Source organism: Vipera ursinii (assembly GCF_947247035.1).
Source record: "Vipera ursinii genome assembly, chromosome: 13".
NCBI lineage: Eukaryota > Metazoa > Chordata > Lepidosauria > Squamata > Viperidae > Vipera > Vipera ursinii.
In genome coordinates this window covers 4510652-4530912 of record NC_139526.1, presented here as the reverse complement: position 1 = coordinate 4530912, position 20261 = coordinate 4510652, and the positions used below count along the sequence as shown (strand labels likewise).

The 20261-nt window shown below is 43.5% G+C and overlaps 1 protein-coding gene across 8 annotated transcripts in view; it reads right to left on the bottom strand.

Moving 5' to 3' along the window:
• LOC310646274 (hydroxyacylglutathione hydrolase, mitochondrial-like) overlaps positions 1-20261 on the bottom strand; it is a 50681-nt gene that overhangs the window by 15368 nt on the left and 15052 nt on the right. For 5 of the 8 annotated variants that reach the window (XM_083372576.1, XM_083372579.1, XM_083372574.1 and 2 more), the window contains exon 1: positions 1655-2315. In XM_083372576.1, the coding sequence (XP_083228702.1) occupies positions 1655-1759 (105 nt within the window). In that variant the 5' untranslated portion in view covers positions 1760-2315. The other 3 variants (XM_083372573.1, XM_083372578.1, XM_083372575.1) reach the window with 3 other exon arrangements.

The window sequence follows — 20261 nt, the reverse complement described above, 5'->3', positions numbered from 1 at the left end:
TGTGGAGACGCAGCAAAGGCAGGAGCCCCGCCCAATAAGCTTGTCAGCTTCTGGAGAACAGCTTGTTACACACACACACACACACACACACACACACACACACACACACAGAGAGAGAGAGAGAGAGAGAGAGAGAGAGAGAGAGAGAGAGAGAGAGAGAGAGAGAGAAGGGAAGCGCAAGTACCTCTCTGTCTCTCCAAACTGGAGAAGGCTGAAAGAGCCGCATGTGGCTACAGAGTTTTGTAAAGCACTATGGGGCAGTATATAAGTCTAAGTGCTATTGCTATTTAACATTTCTTTCACTAAGAATCAAAGGAAACTCAGTGACTTGTTGATCTGAAGACTTCCAATAGCTGAAAATCAGTTAATTAACTTCTGAAAGCAATTAAGAAAGGAAATATGCAAGCCCAGTGCTGAAAGTGCTGATGGCTATTCTATGTCCTAGAGCAGGGGTCTTCAAACTTGGCCCTTTGATGACTTGTGGACTTCAACTCCCAGAATTCCTCAGCCAGCATTTGAAGACCCGTCCTAGAGTCTAAACTCGCCGGAGACCACTGTCTTATGGTCTTCTTGCTAGGAGCAACTGAATAGAGCATTTGTGGGAAATCTCAAATTGTCTCAAATCGCATTACAAAGAGCCAGTCTAATCGTCCTCTCTTCTTTTTGCTGCAGTCATTGGCTACACCTTCAGTGTGCCATTTCTTCTACAGAGGTGCCTCAGCAAGGTGCACATCTTGTTAGGATCTCCTGCAGCTTCTGCCCAGGACAACCAGCGAGTGAGGTAGAGTGGTGAAAACGCTGGACCAGGAGTAGGCAGGCTAATATTCAAGTCCATGAGTTATTAACCTTATCTTACCTTACCTTAACCTAGGCAATTCTGTGTATTCTGTGTATTCAAATCTTGAGTAACTTCCTCTTCAATTCATGAGGGAAGGGGTTATATTAAAAAGTGAAGATGCATCACTTGTTCCAAACATGCTTTTTCAGAAGGCAACTGGATTTTCCTTCTTTTTTCCTTGAAGATGTTTCGCTTCTCATCCAAGAAGCTTCTTCACTTCTGACTGACTGGTGGAGGATGGAAGGATTTGTATTCCTTGCAGTCATCTGCTTGTTAGCACTCTTTCTGAGAGTCATTGAGGCTACTTGGAGGTTTATTTGTTCTCTCAGGGTCACCTGAATAGTGCAAATCGGTGTGGAACCTTCTTGGAGCTGCTGAAGGGGATTGTGTTGTAAACAGGGGATAGTTGATGTCGTATCCCTCCCCCTCGGTTGAGAGAAGGCTGTTCAATTTTAATGTAGGTAGCCTCTTCGGTCTGTCTTTCAAACCAGCGGTCCTCTCTGTCCAAAATGTGAACTTTGCTGTTTTTACAAGAGTGGTCTTTGTCTTGCAAAGGAAAAACAAAGAAAGTCCACTTGCCTTTTTAAAAAGCACCTTTGGGACAACCATGATCTGGATGGCTGAGAATCTCCACAGACAAGCATCACTTGCAAAAGGGACAGAGCTTTGACCATGCAGTTGGGCCTGCCAACCTTTTCAACTCCCTCCACCTCCCCGCAAATGCCCTAAGGGCTTTGAAAGCTGCTCCAAAGGAAACCAACCTTTACAACCTGCCCCTATTTTATTTCTTCCAAGCCTCTTTTTGACCCCATTTACCCGCTTGGAAACAGCAGCATCCACTGCAATGGCCTGTCGAGTGGTTTCTTCAATGATCAGGTACATGTAATTATCTTCCAAAATTGAAATCACTTTGACCTTCATGCTCCAGAGATTCAAGGGTCATGGAAGCAAACTGCCCAAAGGAAAACCACATTCATTAAAAAGAATGCCAAACCACCTTGCCTATTTTAATTACCTTGTCTTGCATACTTCCGTACACTCTGTAGTTGCAGCAACATGATCTAATTGATTCCAAGTCTTTCTTATCCCCTTTTCCTTTGTTGTTCTTAATATTTGGAAACCCCTTTCAAATTCTTAATTATGCAACCACAAGGGCTAGAAATATAGAATACTTTTAGATCCACTGATCTAAACATTCAGTGCAGTGGTTGCACAAGCCCTTCAGTTTTTTACTCACCGAACAAGCAACTGGGGAGACTAACAGTAGTTTGTGAGGGTTGTTTAGTGGGGGAATTCCTAACAATTTTGGCAAGATCCTAATGCAAGACCCTGGGATGAAAATAGGGTGGTGGTGGGGGGAACCTCAGGTGATACTTTACATGGCAAAAGGGAAAATAGGTTTTGTGTCTGCCATTGTGCAAAGGTAGTTTTGTCTTCTTACATGAAACCCACCACCACTCCGCCCCAATATATATTTGTAGTAGTCTTACAGCGGAAGAATTCAGCAGGAAACAACTGCTTTGGTTCAGCTAATGAGAAAGAAGGAAATGTTAGAGAAAGAAAACATTACAAGTGAAAGCTGAAGCAGCCCCCCCCCCCTTTCCCAACACAGGGAGGAACCAGCAGAAGCAAGTTAGCCAAACTGCTGTCCGGGGCTTCTGGGGGACCAGTCCCAATGGATATAAATCTTTAGTAAAGCCACACTTGGAATACTGCATCCAGTTTTGGTCAACCTATTACAAAAAAGATGTTGAGACTTTGGAAAAAGTGCAGAGAAGAGCAACTAAGATGACTAAAAGGTCTGGAAACAAAAACAAGAACTGTTGCAGGATTTGGGTACGGCCAATTTAGAGAAAAGAAGGACTAGGGGTGACACGAAGGCAGAATTCCAGTAATTGAAGGGCTGCCATAAAGAAGGGGGGGGTCAACCTATTTTCCAAAGTCGCTGAAGGCAAGACAGGAAACAACGGGTGGAAACTAATCAAGCAACCTAGAACTAAGGAGAAATTTCCTAACGGTAAAAACAATCAACCATTAGAAGATGTGGGTGCTCCACCACTGGAGTTAAACAAAAGACTGGGCAGCCACTTGTCTGCAATGGCCTAGGCCAGGGGTCCTCAACCTTGGCAACTTTAAAGACTTGTGGACTTCAACTCCCAGAATTCCACAGCCAGCAAAGCTAGCCTGGCCTAGGATCTTCTGCCTGAGCAGGGGGGGTCGACTAGAAGACCTCCAAGATCCCTTCCAGCTGAATTGAACTGATTCCAGCAAGGGAAGGCTGCTGGGGACCCCTTTGGCAAAGGGGATAATTCCCCGAGAAGCTGAAATTGGGGCTCTGGGAAGCTTCTCGATCCGGACTCCACTTCACAGTCCAGGGATTCTCCATCGCGGCCACTTTGAAGATGGCTGGACTTCCACTCCCAGCACTCCTCCGCCTTAGGCTATGGCCAGGGGGAATTCTGGGAGTTGAAGTCCACCCACCTTTAAAGCGGCCGAGGTTGAGAAATGTCGCTCTAGAGCAGGGGTCTCGTGGACGCTGAGGAATTCTGGGAGTTGAAGTCCACGAGTCATAAAAGGGCCAAGTTTGAAGACTTCTGCTCTAGGAGGCTGCGGGTTCAGGTGCGAGTCTAAATCCCAACAACAACCATTTTGGAGGCCAAGCTGTCCCATCCTGCCCCACCCAGCCTGGAGCCAGCGGCGGCTCCCCCTGCGCCACCCGCCCTTCCCCGGAGCCCCCCTCCTCCCTCCCTGCCCCCGCCCCTCCACCTGCCTTGAGAACGGCTTCAGCCAGCGAAAAGTCCCGCCTTCCGGGGGGAGGTGTGTGGAACCGCCGCCGCCCCATCCCTCCTGCCTTCCGGGCACGCGCAGAACGCATCTCCCTAGCCAAGCGGCTCCGCAGAAAAGGAAAGGGAGGGGGACGCACACTCGGAAGAGCCGCGGGCGGGGGACGGCAACCAGAGGGCGGGGATCAAAGCCAGGGCTGTCCTTAGGCTCCTCCCTCCCGCAGCTTCCGGCTGCCCAAGGCTCGCGGCGCTTCTACGCATGCGCACCTCTGCTGCCAGGGGACGGGGTAAGAGTGGTCGCTCAGTCCGGCTTAAAGTGGGGTCGCCCGTTATTCCCTCCAAGTTGTGGGCGCCCTAAGACTGGAGGTTTTAAAGAAAAGACTGGACAACCATTTGTCCCAAAGGTGCTTTTGTCACCAGGCAACCGGACTTTTCTTTGAAGACGTTTCGCTTCTCATCCAAGAAGCTACTTCAGTTCTGGTGGAATTCCCCACCATCCAGTCAGAGCTGAAGAAGCTTCTTGGATGAGAAGTGAAACGTCTTCAAAGGAAAACAAGGAATTCCGGTTGCCTCCTAACAAAAGCACCTTTGGGACAACCGTGACCTGGATGACTGAGAATCTCTACATAGACATTTACAACCATTTGCCTGGAATGCTACAGGGTCTCCTGCTTGAGCAGGGGGTTGGACTAGAAGACCTCTAAGGTCCTTTCCAACTCTGTTATTCTAGGGGTAACCACTCTGATATTCCCTGGTGGCTTTCCAGCCTAAAGTAAACTACTGAGCTTTTGGAGACCAGCCAAAAGCAGCCAAAATTGGCCCTCTGTGAAAAAAGAGGAGACTTGGTTGCTTCTTAAATTCTAAATGGTTGTCCACTTCTTAAAAAGTTTCCTGAGGGCATCCACAAATTTTGGAGGCAGGCTGTTCCACTGATGAATTGTTCTCACTGTCTGGAATTTTCTTAGTTCTAGACTGGATCTCTCTTTCATGATCTTCCACTGGGTTTACTCCTTGTTCTGCCCTCAAGTGCTGGTTGATCCTCTCTGTGACTGCCCTACAAGTCCTAGGAGACAGCTATGATGTCATCCCTAATCCTTCTCGTCATTATACTAGATCATTAGACATACTTTGTTTAGTTAACCATTCTTCATATGATTTATCCTGCTGATGGGCTGTCTGTCAAAACAAAGCAAGATTATGGCATACACTTGAAAGGAGACCAGGAAGGCTGTAATAGAGGAGCTTGTCTGGCAAGAATAAAGAATGCTTATTCACAGGGAATATGAAGGTGTAAAGCTTGTAACAATTCTTTGTGGTCAAAATGCTGATAAAAGTAACAAAAGACTTAGCATCTTGCAAGCTCAGCTAGAAGCTAGGAATAGAGATGGCCTGGAGCAAATAGAATGTGTATAACTCCTGAAGCGTTCATTAGCCAAGGTCTAGGAATAGGGAATGCTAGAGACCAAAAGAATAATTGATTATTATTGAAATGTTTATTAGATATTTCTTATATATCCCACCTTATCCCTTCTACTTCAGAGAAAATGTATAAAACTTTATTAATTCTATGGTTCAAAGTTCCTTGGCATTTTGGCCTGGATCCCTTTTCTTGGAGCACTTCAATAAAAAACAAAACTTGCACCTCGTGTCTGGTGTTCATCGGCCTCCGCACCAGGCTCAGACCTGAATTGGGGACAACACTGCAGACCCCTTATCTTTGTTGCTCTTCTCTGCACTCTTTCCGGGGTGTCGGTTCACGTCCTTGTGTCATGGAGTTTTTGCAGTCACATGGAGATAGCTGACCGCTGCTTGCTTCTGGGATATTTTTTACATCTCAGTGTGGTTTTCTTGTTGATCTTCTGTCATAGAATCACACCCCTTCCCAACCCAGCTTAGCTTTCAAATCCAACACTATTGTGAAAATTCCCAGTGATGCCCTAAGACTGTTTTCATTTCACAAAGTTAAAAAAGATGCTCTTTTGTCATTATTTAGTACAAGTCACTTCGGTGAATTCAAGAAGGGTTAGAAAACATTCAGGAAAAATATCCATTCCACCTTGTAAAACATGTTGAAGTTTGGAGGAGGAGGAGGAGGAGGAAGGAAAAGAACCAAAATCATGCCACTTTTTTGGTTCACAGCCAGTGCAAACTCAAGGCAGGGCGCTTGTAATATTAGAGAACAGAGGAGGTTTTAACAAGGTATCCTGAGAATTTGACATGGACAGACTCATGTTTCCTTTGGTCAGACTCCTTCTTAGGGTTTCCAAGACAGATGAGGTCATGATGGTTTGCAAACGTCTTAATCTCTTAAAGTAATATTTATTAGATATATTTATTTACATGTACATTAGCTGAATCAACAGGGAATGACAATTCAAGCTTATAAGGAGGTTGTCTACATTGATGGCTTCACAAGTGCAAAGTGCCTTGGCAGCTTAAATAAAGCAAAAGAAAGAACACAATTTTCCATTGTCACTATTTCCCCAGCACACAAGGATCTCTGAAAATTCAGTTCTTCCAGAGTGCTGAAAAGATTTAATGAAGTTGTTAGTCACTTCTTGAAGCCACAATAGTTTAAATAGATTTTAAGGTTGTTTTTTTGTTTTTAAAGTGCTGTGCTGTTAAAACAATCACCATTTTCCCATTTAAAGATATACAAATGCCTCAATTATCTTGTTCCTGACAACATCACCTCTCCTCTGTGGATTTCCCAGCCTGCTGCTAGTTCCTTGAGAGACAGGCAAGTGTGCTCAGGGGAGCTACATGCTCACGTACGAAGAGCACATGCAGATTACTTCAAATGTCTAGATGAAAGGAGCATTTAGAATAGCACAAAATGCTCCTTTGCAAGTTAGAAAAGTTCATTCTGAAGTTCAGGAAAATCACAGAGTTTTTCAAATGTGCATTTCAACTCAAGAGGCAGAGGGTTCAAAGTCACCTTCCCAGAAAGCCTAAGTCACCGAAACATTTTTTTTTAAAGAACAAAGTGCGTTGGTGACTTCTCCCCCCCTACTGAATTCTATAATGTGAATGAACTCAATAAAACAGGACAATCTAATTTCCTGAACTAAATAACAGAAAAAGAAAAGCAGCAGGGGAGCTGCTTCATTTACTCTTTCGGCACTTTAAAGTTGTCTTTCTCTTTGCGTATGGCTCCCATGGTCCGAACAGGGTCCGTTTCCCGGGCGTGGTGCTGCACAGTTGCTTCTCTGTCCGGAAAGAAAAAAAAAGTCATTAGGGCAGTGATTCTCAACCTTAGCAACTTTTAAGATTCCCCATGCTGGGGAATCTGGGAGTTAACGCATATTTCAACATTAAAGATATCTTCCCCAGCTTGGGAGCCTCCACATGAGTTGAGCTGATTAATTCCCAGAATCCCCCAGTCACCACAGAGTTCATGTCTGGAAGCTGAGGGAAGGCTACAGCAATTCATAAGCAAGGTGATGCCTCTTATTCCTTTCTGTGTTGTATCCCTAACCCACAGGGTGGCAGAATGCTGTGAGGTACTTGATTCAAGAAACACAATTTACTTTTATTGGTGTACTAGAAAAGTCTTTCTCAATCTCAGCAACTTTTAAGATGTGTGGACCTCAAATCTCAGAATTCCCTGTGTAGCTGGCTGGGGAATTCTGGGAGTTGAAGTCCACATATCTTAAGTTGCTGAGGTTGACAAAAAATGCAATAGAACAAAGAAGAGTGACTTCCTTGAGAAAATCATTAATGTTTGGAAAGGTAGAAAGAGAGGGATGGCCAGGAGCAAGGGGATTGGCCTAGTTACTGGAGAGGTGGGTGCACCATTGGGAGACCTGAAGGACTAAATTGTGGACACTTCTATGTAGGAAATCTATCAATGTGGTTTCTTAAGAAGCAATACTTCTTGATGATACAGGTAGTCCTCAACTTATAACAGTTCATTTAGTGACCGTTCAAAGTAACAGTACTGCAAAAAGTGCCTTATGACCATTTTTCACACTTATGACTGTTGCAGCATCCCCAGGGTCATGGGACTTACATTCAGAATTGACTCATATTTATGACAGTCGCAGTGTCCTGGGGTCATGTGATCCCCTTTTGCCACCTCCTGACAAGCAATGGGGAAGCCAGATTCACTTAACAAACATATTACTAATTTAACAACTGCAGCAATTCACTTAAACGTGCCAAGAAGTCGTAAAATGGGGCAAAACAAACTTAACAAACTTCTCCCTTGAAAACACAAATTTTGGGCTCAATTGTGTTCGTAAGTCAAGGACTACCTGTACTCACTCACTCTGTCTTCTTATTCAAGGCAAAGCAAGCAAAGAGCTTTCCTTTTCTCCTGCTTCTCCTGGAAGCATCTAGAATGGTGACCAAAAAACAGAATGCCAGACACTTTTGGTATGTAAAAAGGTGCTTATATATCAGGAGTCTTCAAACTTGGCCCTTTTATGACTTGTGGACGCCAGCTCCAAGAATTCCTCAGCCAACATGCCTGAAGAAATTCACTAAACAAATTCACAGAGAGGTGGGCTTCAAATTTCTTCCACTTTTAATACAACACAAGTGAGCTGTATAATTCAATTGGAAAAAAAATCTGAAATTGTTCTGTGGAGAAAAATTAAAATCAGAAAACTTACAATAATATAGTTGCCTTAAAAACACATACTCTGAAACCAATACTTTGTTGAAGCACCTTTTGATTTTATGACCACATTCAGTCTTTTGGACCTATCAGCTTAGTACATACACCTTGCCTTGGGAATCTTTGCCCTCTCTTCCTTGCAAAAATGCTCTGAATCTGTCCAGCTGCGAGGGCACCTATCGTACACAGCTGTCTTCACGTCCTCCCACAGATTTCCAATTGGATTCAGGTCCAGTTTCTGGCTAGGACATTCCAAAGGTTTTCTTCTGATGAGGCCATTCTTCTGTCTATTTGGAGGTGTGCTTGGGATCGTCAAGTTGAAAGGTGGCATTCCTCGTCATCATCAGCATTTTAGGAGGCCTGAAGGTTTTGTGCCAAAACTGTTTGGAACCGTTCACTGTTCCCTCCACCTTGCTTAAAGCCCCAGTTCCAACTGAAGAAAAGCAGCCCCAAAACATAATGTTGTCACCACGTTTCACTGTGGGTATGTTGTACTTTTGGTGATGCGCAGCGTTGTTTTTGCACCATACCTTTTGGAATTATAGCCATAAAGTTTCAATCTTGGTTTCAACACACCATAACACATTTTTCCCACATGCTTTTGTCAGACCCAGTGTAGGCTTGGGGTTGCTGGGGTTGAATTTTCTTTGTAACAAAAGGCTTCCGTCTAGCCCAGGGGTGTCAAACTCAATTTCATTGAGGGCCGGATCAGCATTGCGGTTACCCTCAGGGGGCCAGGTGGGTATGGCCAGGATGGGCATGGCTAGAGTGCGTATGGCCTACTGGGTGGGCGTGGCCAGCTCTACATCGTTCGCATCAAGGGTGCCTATGGGGGCCTGGACAGGAGTGGGACAGATCTGAGGCTCTGGCAGAAGGAGGGTCTCTGGGCCAGGGCCAAGGCAGTGGGGGCCGTTCCCTCACTGTTTCCAGGATGGCTTCGTGGGCCGCATGAAACCTCTTCACGGGCCGGATCCAGCCCCCGGGCCTTGTGTTTGACATGTCTGGTCTAGCCGCTCTACTCTACAGTCCAGAGATATGAAGAATTTGGACTTCCAGTTTGCCACCGCAGCCACCGGAAGGCGAGCTCCATCTTCTACGTCTTGATTTTGCACCGCTGGGGGACCCTGGAAAGGGTCGAAAGTTACTCTGTAGGGGCGACCAGCAAGGAGGGGATCCTCACTTGATCGTGGGAGGGTGATAGCCCTTCCACTCAATCCGGAGCAGCCCTCCAAACCGGCGGATGAAAGACCGGCCATAAGCACGGATGAGACTGGATGAGATCTGAACACTCTTTTCCAACAACCCAAGAGACGGCTCTAGACATGGACATCACCAGAAAGTCAATACAGAAATCAGATTGACTATATGCTCTGCAGCCAAAGATGGAGAAGCTCTATACAGTCAGTAAAAACAAGACCAAGAGCTGACTGTGGCTCACACCATGAGCTTCTCATTGCAAAGTTTAGGCTTAAACTGAAGAAAGTAGGGAAAAGCACTAGGCCACTCAGGTATGAATTAAATCATATCCCTGTTGAATATACAGTAGAGGTGACAAATAGATTTAAGGAATTAGATCTGATAGACAAAGTGCCTGAAGAACTATGGACAGAGGTTCGCAACATTGTACAACAGGTAGCAACCAAAACCATCCCAAAGAAAAAGAAATGCAAGAAAGCAAAAAGTCTGAGGAAGCTTTGCAAATAGCTGAGGAAAGGAGGGAAGTGAGGAAGGGAGAAAAAGAAAGATACGCCCAATTGAATGCAGAATTCCAGAGAATAGCTAGAAGAGATAAGAATGCTTTCTTAAATGAACAGTGCAAAGAAATAGAAGAAAACAATAGAATAGGGAGAACCAGAGATCTTTTCAAGAAAATTGGAGAGATGAAGGGAACGTTTAATGCAAAAATGGGCATGATAAAGGACCAAAATAGCAGGGACCTAACAGAGGCAGAAGAGATTAAGAAGAGGTGGCAAAATTACACAGAGGAACTATACAAGAATGAGATTAATGTCCCTGATAATCACAATGAGGTGGTCACTGACCTCGAGCCAGACATCCTAGAATGTGAAGTGGGCCTTAGAAAAGCTGAGCAACAACAAAGCTAGTGGAGGTGACAGTATGCCAGCTGAGCTATTCAAAATCTTAAAAGACGATGCAGTAAAAGTGCTACACTTAATTTGCCAGCAAATTTGGAAAACTCAACAGTGGCCACAGGATTGGAAAATATCAGTTTACATTCCAATTCCAAAGAAAGGCAGTGCCAAAGAATGTTCAAAATATTGAACCATTGCACTCATTTCTCATGCTAGTAAAGTTATGCTTAAAATTCTACAAGCTAGACTCCAGCAGTATGCGGATCGAGAACTACCAGAAGTACAGGCAGGATTTCGAAGAAGCAGAGGAACTAGAGATCAAATTGCTAACATACGCTGGATCATGGAGAAAGCTAGAGAGTTCCAGAAAAACATCTACTTCTGCTTCATTGACTATGCTAAAGCCTTTGATTGTGTGGATCATAACAACTGTGGCAAGTTCTTAAAGAGATGGGAGTACCAGACCATCTTATTTGTCTGTTGAGAAACCTATATGTGGGCCAAGAAGCAACAGTGAGAACTGGACACCGAAACACTGATTGGTTCAAAATTGGGAAAGGAGTCTGGCAAGGCTGTATACTGTCGCCCTGCCTATTTAACTTATATGCAGAGCACATCATGAGAAAGGCAGGGCTAGATGAATCAAAAGTTGGAATTAAGATTGCCGGAAGAAATATCAACAACCTAAGATATGCAGATGATACCACTCTAATGGCAGAAAGTGAAGAAGAACTGAAGAGCCTCTTGTTGCGGGTGAAGTAGGAGAGTGCAAAACTTGGGTTGAAACTTAACATTAAGAAAACCAAGATCATGGCATCCGGCCCTCTCAATTCCTGGTAAATAGATGGGGAAGAAATGGAGGTAGTGACAGATTTTATTTTCCTGGGCTCCAAGATAACTGCAGATGGGGACTGTAGCCAAGAAATTAAAAGACGCTTGCTCCTCGGGAGGAAAGCCACGGCAAATCTAGATAGCACACTAAAAAGCAGAGACATCACCCTGTCAACAAAAGTGTGTATAGTCAAGATTATGGTCTTCCCAGTTGCAATGTATGGGTGTGAAAGTTGGACCATAAGAAAGGCTGAGCACCAAAGAATTGAGGCCTTTGAAATATGGAGCTGGAGAAGACTCCTGCGAGTCCCTTGGACTGCAAGGCAATCAAACCACTCAGTCCTAGAGGAGATCAAACCTGACTGCTCTTTAGAAGGCCAGATCCTGAAGCTAAAACTCAAATACTTTGGCCACCTAATGAGAAGGAAGGACTCACTGGAGAAGAGCCTAATGCTGGGAAAGATTGAGGGCAATAGAAGAAGGGGACGACAGAGAATGAGGTGGCTGGATGGAGTCACTGAAGCAGTAGGCGTGAGCTTAAATGGACTCCAGAAGATGGTAGAGGACAGGAAGGCCTGGAGGAACATTGTCCATACAGTTGCAATGGGTCGGACACGACTTCGCAGCTAACAACAACAAAAACAGCGGTGACTGACTGTCCAGGGGAATTTAAACCATTGAAAGAATAACCTGATTTAAACTGGAGGACTAAAAGGCTTTTTATTCTTATTGAAGATTTGGGTTTTGACTTACAAAAAAGAAGTAAAATTATAAAAAGGATTATAAAAATCTTGGACTTAAAAAAAATCCTAATTGGACTTCCGGGTGGCAAGGCTCCGTCAATGGCGGTCATTTCTGACCGTCAGCCCCGCTGTTCTGTTTAAACCGCGAAAACAGCGACGATCAGCTGTTTCGCAGTTTGGGAATCCCCCCTTCAGGAGAAGAGGGGGGGGTGAGTATTCAGGCAAGAGGTACAGCTTCCCTAGACCCCCAGAACTCAATCTGGGGGTTGAAGGGTGAGAGCTCCCTCGGAGCCTGAATTAACTCCGGACTTGGGACTCTTCTGTTTCAAGGCTTTGAAACAGAACAGGACGCTGCAACCATCCCTGCTTGTAACATTGTATTTTGGATTACTTGGACGCAGGCAGAGCTGAGCGGGAGAATTCAGAAACAGCAAGTATATGATCTTTAACTCCGGTTTAACTTAAAAGAAGGGGAGGAAGATGGCGCAGGAATAACTTCTGAGAGAAAGCGTGAAGTACAAAAGAACAAGGAAAATAAAATAAAAGCAAGGGGGAAGACAGAAAGTGGATTCTTAAAGTTCTAAAACAGGGGTGTCAAACTCAATTTCATTGAGGGCCGCATCAGCATTGCAGTTGCCCTCAGGGGGCCGGGTGGGTGTGGCCAGGGTGGGCGTGGCCTACTGGGTGGGCATGGCTAGAGTGCGTATGGCCTACTGGGTGGGCGTGGCCAGCTCTACATCGTTCGCATCAAGGGTGCCTATGGGGGTCTGGGCAGGAGTGGGACAGATCTGGGGGTCTCTGGCAGAAGGAGGGTCTCTGGGCCAGGGCCAAGGCAGTGGGGGCCGTTCCCTCACTGTTTCCAGGATGGCTTCGCGGGCCACATGAAACCACTTCGCGGGCTGGATCTGGCCCCCGGGCCTTGTGTTTGACGTGTCTGTTCTAAAAGACTTTGTTTAAAACATTTGAGGTTGGTCCAAAGATGATTTAAGAGACTTGGCTATTTGACAGTGAAGCAACAAAGTTGCAATTAGTGCGGAAAAGTGAAAGTGAGAAACGAAAGTTAATTGGGTGTTAAAATGGCTTCCAAACCACCTAGATTCCCTGCTTCTAAAAGTGCGGGGGCTTCACCAGTTCAACAATCTGGTCTTCAATCACTGATGCTACCCCCTGCAGCATCTGCACCTACATTAACGTTGAAAGATTTACAAGATGCTTTAAAACTTCAATCTGAGAAAATATCTGAGCAAGTGGCAGAGCTTATTAATGAGAAAAAAAAAGAAATACGAGAGGATATTTTGCTGGCACTTCAAGGACTGACAGTTTGTATTGAGAATCTGGATGATCGTGTGGAAGAAGTTAATCAAAATAATTTGATATTGGAAGCCAAAGTCAGTGAAGCTGAGATTAAAATGGAAAAAAAATGATGATGAGATGATGATGATACAATATAGAGATATGGAGTTTGCTTTGAGGATCGGAGGTCTGAAAGAAAATCCACAAGAAAATTTGGAAGAAATAGCGGCAAAAGCTGTGGCGCCTATTTTGGGTTGGTGAGTTGAAGATGTTATATTGGAAATAGATAAAATTTCGCGTCCACTCTTGGACTGCTAGGCAAAGAAAACTGCCAAGGGATGTGGTTGTTTATTTTACAAAGAGAACAATCAGAAATGCGATTATTCAACCTTTTTATAACAACAGATTTAAAGTGGCTGATCAAGAGGTTTTAATTCTGAAAGAAATTCCACCAAAAGTTTTCTGGATTAAAATTTGTTGGAATATGCAGAAGATATTTAAGAAAAAGATAAGGTTTACCCCGCAGTTATTTTTATTGGGTATTATTACTGATTGTACTGTTATAGAAATTAAATTGATGTTGAATCTAATAACGGCAGCAAGACTTTTGGTTTCGCAATATTGGAAGGAGGAACTGCCTACTATAGAAGAGTGGACTTTAAAAGTTTCAAACTTGGCAGATGGCAAAAATTTCAGCATATTTGAAAGAACAATTGCAACAGAGAGATATTTCGGAATGGAGAAGATGGATCGATTATATCCAGAATAAATATGGGACTAAAAAATTTCATTTAGGATATGAATGAGTATTAGAATTATAAGATGTATTATTATTTACCTATGTATAAGGGGAGTTAAAGTGCGATAGGAATTAAATCTCCGGGTGAGATTCAAGGTGCTGGCATCACCTATAAAGCCCTACATGGCATGGGTCCGGATTATTTTAGGGAGCACCTGCTGCCAGCATCAACTTCCCATCGTCCTGTGCGCTCCCATAGAGAGGCCCTCCTTAGGATGCCACCGGTTAGGGAGTGCCGGCGGGTGATCCCCAGAGGGAGGGCATTCTCTGTAGGCGCGCCTGCCCTTTAGAATGATTTACCTGTGGAACTCCGGACCGCCCCCGATCTGTGTTCATTTCGCCGGGATCTGAAAACCTGGCTTTTCGATTTATCAGGCCTGGACTGAAGGGGTTTTAGCTTTTTAAATATTGTTTTAATTGTTGGGCTTCATTAATTTATTTTAATTTTATATTATCTTTTATATTGTATTTTATGCTGCCCTGTAAACCGCCCTGAGTCCTTCGAAAATAGGGCGGTATAGAAATCTAAATAAATAAATAAGTGTATTCATAGTTTGTTAGAATATTTTAGTTTAAGCTTGTTAGAGGCAATACCCTGTTTTCAGCTCTGGGAAGTTGGGGGGGAGGGTGGGGATGTGGGGGGGAGGGGGAGGGATGGAGTATACTTAAAATGTACTGTAAAACTTTTCAATAAAAAAAAATCCTAATTGGTATGGGCAACATCTTGTGGCTAAACCTGATACTACAACCTGTTATTGCCTAAAAGAGACTTGGCTTGAAGCCCAGACTATAGATAAGACTTTTGCAACCTTGGCAGATATCAGCTTTGAGAAGCCCAGCTGTGTTCTATACTCTGTGACAAAACTATTTTTATTCTTAGATATATGAAGAATTTGAGAATAATTTGTTGTCACATATAGTGCGCAACCAGTACTTGCCAGAAATTCCTGCAGCTCCTTTAACGTTGCTGTAGGCAACTTGGCAGCCTCTCCGATCAGTTTTCTTCTTGCTTTTTTCATGAATTTTGGAGGGACATCCAGTTCTTGGTAATGTTGCTATTGTACTATATTTCCTCCACTTGTTGATGACTGTATTCACTGTGTTCCAGGGTAAATTCAGTGCCTTGGAAAATTGTTTTGTACCCTTCTCCCAACTGATACCAAAGTCAGATCCTGTTGATGCTTTGTAATCTCTTTGCAGACCACAGCTTTTGCTGTAAGAAGTGGCTGACTAAATGTCAGCAAGATCCTACCACTAAAGCTGAAATTTATATGGTCAGATTCTCTTCAATTGATGGCAGGTGTGTACTGACTACAGTTACAATTCATTTAGTGACTGTTTGAAGTTACAACGGCATGGAAAAAAGTTATTTAGGACCGTTTTTCACACTTACGTCCGTTGCAGCATCCCTAGGGTCATGTGATCCCCTTGTGACCTTCAGACAAGCAAAGTCAATGGGGAAGCCAGATTCACTTCACAACCGTGTTCTAATTTAACACCTGCCGTGATTCACATAAGAACTATGGCAAGAAAGGTTGTAAAATGGGGCAAAACTCACTTAACAAATGTCTCACTTAGCAACAAAAATTTTGGACTCCATTAAGTTAAGGACTACCTGTACTACTTAACATTAGTTTGAATGTGTTTGGTTAATTCTGAACACAGCCGCATCCCTACTTATAACAATGTGCGCATACTTACGCAACCATGTTATCACAAGATTTTTATTGTTATCTTTTTGCCCCCTAAAAGTTTTCAGTTTGTTTTTCAACTGAACAGTACAGCTTATACATTATATTGAAAGGTGGATGAAATTCTCAAGTGATTGATCTTGGTCTGAATTTTTTACATCTCCAAAACCTGGAGATGTGGAGGCTTTTCATAAAAGAACAATTTCTACATTTAGGGCTGAAATAAAAAAGGAATGTTCTTTATCAACTACTGATTGCTGGTTCGTGATCCTCTGTTGAGTGTCAGGGGGCAGCTTTTTTTTCAATCCCGCTGGGAAACAGCCGTGTCTCCATCACGATCCTGTTATGGAGAAATTACCTCACTCTCATGAAGGGGTTGTATGTGAATTCTTCACCAATGGTGGATGGGATGGTTGCCTCACCTCCATCGTACTTGGCCTACAAAAAAAAAAAAGGGGGAAGAGCTCAGGAAAATTCCAACAGACAGAATCCTTGTCTATTGTGCAGCTGCATCAACAGATAACCTGCTGCATAAGCAAGATAGAAAGTGTCTTTGGTTTTTATTTCTTTACCATATTTCCCCTCCTGGCAGAAGGACTGGCCATTTCTGCCAGGGCCCTGAACAAATCATGGAAAACCAAGACAAGAAGAAGGCCGGACAGAGGGCTGCGAAGGTCAACCGCCACATTAATCCATTGGGAAAATTGAAATGGAATTTCCTACAGCAAGCTGAAACTTCTTAGGAGCCATTCCTGTTTTTTCCAAGGAAGGAAAGTGTAAACTCTCTTGCCTTCGCCCATGACAGCTTTCGTTGGATGGCAGCATTATTTGGTTCCACGTGCCGGGCAAACTTTAAGTTGTTGATGGTATATTCGTGTCCACAATAGACTTTCTAGCCAGGAAAGAAGCAGAAAAAGAGAAAATTAGAAGGCACCAATTCAGAAACTGCAGGTCAGCCTCACCAGATGCTTTCCACAACATTATTTAACAATGGCAAATTAATGACAGATTCATGTATATTTGACAATGTTACTTGCCTCAATTGCTTAAAATAGGGTGTGGGGCCAGGAAGGGATATACAGTCATGGCCGAAATTGTTGGCACCCCAGAAATTTTTCAAGAAAATCAAGTATTTCTCACAGAAAAGTATTGCAGGAACACATGTTTTGCTATACACAGGTTTATTCCCTTTGTGTGTATTGGAACACAACAAAAAAGGGAGGAAAAAAAGCAAATTGGACATAATGTCAAACAAAACTCCAAAAATGGGCTGGACAAAATTATTGGCACCCTTAACTTAATATTTGGTTGAACGCCCTTTGGAAAAAATAACTGAAATCAGTCGCTTCCTATAACCATCAATAAGCTTCTTACACCTCTCACCCGGAATTTTGGACCACTCTTCCTTTGCAAACTGCTCCAGGTCTCTCTTATTGGAAGGGCGCCTTTTCCCAACAGCAATTTTAAGATCTCTCCACAGGTGTTCAATGGGATTCAGATCTGGACTCATTGCTGGCCACTTCAGAACTCTCCAGCGCTTTCTTGCCATCATTTCTGGGTGCTTTTTGACGTATGTTTGGGGTCATTGTCCTGCTGGAAGACCCAAGATCTTGGACGCAAACCCAGCTTTCTGACACTGGGCTCTACAGTGCAACCCAAAATCCTTTGGTAATCCTCAGATTTCATGATGCCTTGTACACATTCAAGGCACCCAGTGCCAGAGGCAGCAAAACAACCCCAAAACATCATTGAACCTCCACCATATTTCACTGTAGGTACTGTGTTCTTTTCTTTGTAGGCCTCATTTCGTTTTCGGTAAACAGTAGAATGATGTGCTTTACCAAAAAGCTCTATCTTACTCTCATCTGTCCACAAGACGTTTTCCCAGAAGGATTTTGGCTTACTCAAGTACATTTTGGCAAACTGTAATCTTGCTTTTTTATGTCTCTGTGTCAGCAGTGGGGTCCTCCTGGGTCTCCTGCCATAGCGTTTCATTTCATTTAAATGTCGACGGATAGTTTGCGCTGACACTGATGCTCCCTGAGCCTGCATGACAGCTTGCATTCCTTTGGAACTTGTTTGGGGCTGCTTATCCACCATCCGGACTATCCTGCGTTGCAACCTTTCATCAATTTTTCTCTTCCGTCCACGACCAGGGAGATTAGCTACAGTGCCATGGGTTGCAAACTTCTTGATAATGTTGCGCACTGTGGACAAAGGCAAATCTAGATCTCCGGAGATGGACTTGTAACCTTGAGATTGTTGATATTTGTCCACAATTTTGGTTCTCAAAATCCTCAGACAGTTCTCTTCTCCTCTTTCTGTTGTCCATGCTTCGTGTGGCACACACAGACACACAATGCAAAGACTAAGTGAACTTCTCTCCTTTTTATCTGCTTTCAGGTGTGATTTTTATATTGCCCACACCTTTTACTTGCCCCAGGTGAGTTTAAAGGAGCATCACATGCTTGAAACAATCTTATTTATCCACAATTTTGAAAGGGTGCCAATAATTTTGTCCAGCCCATTTTTGGAGTTTTGTTTGACATTATGTCCAATTTGCTTTTTTTTCTCCCTTTTTTTGTTGTGTTCCAATACACACAAAGGAAATAAACCTGTATATAGCAAAACATGTGTTACTGCAATACTTTTCTGTGAGAAATACTTGATTTTCTTGAAAAATTTCTGGGGTGCCAACAATTTCGGCCATGACTGTATTTGGCCTTTGTGATTGGGACTTGTAGAAAACTGTTTTTGTTAGTCCAGGTTTAGAATGCTGTATAAATCCAGCTCACTGTCTTTGAGTCCCCACACCCAAGAGGTTTAGTATTTATACAAAAATACCGTTTCAGGAGGGAGGCGCCCCAAGACCTCAATTAAAGCTCTGTACATTTCTTCTGGGGTTCCTTCAAAGAACTTTCCACACCCAGCCACAAACAAGGTGTCACCTAGAAGAAAGAGGGGGTTCAAAAAATAGAAACCGACTACGATGTTAGACTGAAAGCACAAACCGTGGACACGGTTGTATAGAATAAATAATAACCTACACATTTGTTTAGTTCTTGCAAATGCCACAAAAGTAAAATGTAATCTGCCTACCTTATGGTTAGGCTGCAATGTTAATGGTGCAAACACTGACATGTTTAAAAGCCTTTTGCTTCAACTGTTTGGCTTTGAATCACTAAAGCGCAGGAGGAATTCAACCCGGATGTTTTGAGAAGAGCACGCTTCAGATGGGAAGTGAAACTTCGTGTGTTAAATTAATTGGTGAATGTGATTCATGATGTGTAATTAAGGGAGGGAGATTCTGTATGATATGATGTGTTAAGGGGAGGAGAATTCAGATTCTGGCATCCATCCATGAGTGCCGATGCTCCATTCTATTATAGACTTTTTTGGAATAAACAATCATGCAGTGTTCTTTGATCTGTCTCATTAATCGGAATAATGAGTTAGTTTATTTTGGACTAATACATTTTATTGACAGGCATAGGCCTTTATAAACCACAGTCCTCAAGTCCTGCTGAGTGTTGTTTAGTTCCTGAGTGCAGAACACCTGTATAATCTGAGCAGGATCACCTGCTCAAGGTGTGAAGGTTACTCTGACTGCCCAACTGAAGCAAGCAGGTGCCTGTATCGGGCAGTATCAATACAGGAAGATGCTGTAGGTGGATATTCTCTCTAGTACAATGGTGGGAGGACAGTAGCTCATGTTGTTTAGGATGCTGGGTTGAAAGTTAGCAAGCCCACATTTGGGATCTGAGTTCTGTTGCATGGTGGGGTGAGTTCCTGTCATTTGCTCCAGCTCCTTGATGGTGACATGAAAGCAGTTCCCACAGGTGTCTCTCTGGGGCAACAGTGATGTCACCCCCTAATCCTTTCAACCTAGAAGCACTTTAAATGATGCCTACAACATGAACAGGGCAGGAGTATAATGGCAAGCACAGAATTTCATATTGAGCAGGAAAATATGATTTACCATATGGGTAGACCATATGAAGTAGCTGACAATACACTGCCAAATGATGGGTCCTGCAGGTCAACATGCTATGAGGTGGAGCTAGGGCTAATACTCTGAATTAATGGTATTTATGATGTGGCTCGATTAAAGCCTTTGGGAATGGCTGATGATGTTTTACAGGAAAGGAAAATCTGAAGCTCCGAAGTCAGAATCACAGTGAAAACATGGAACACGAGAAGCATGAACATGGGAAAGTTCAACGCAGTGAAGCGAAATGGATCAACTACACACTGACAGGCAACAATGGGCTGGAATTTGACACTTTCAGTCAGAAGAGCTCAACAAAGCCATCATTCAGATCACCTGAGATGCTGCTTGTCTTTCCGGCTTTAGGCTCAGCCCAGAATACGGCTGGAAGTATCCACATGAGAGAACCCTTTTCCCAAGACACACTGAGATCAGGCCTGCTCACCCTCTGAAGTCCCAATTTCTTTGAGACAAGACAGCCTTTAGGTTGCCTTTAACTTGATTTTCTGTTCTAAATAAGCTTATGTTTGATTCCTTACTGGTTTCATTGACGCTTTTTTGAACATGGGGTTGTTCTGTGT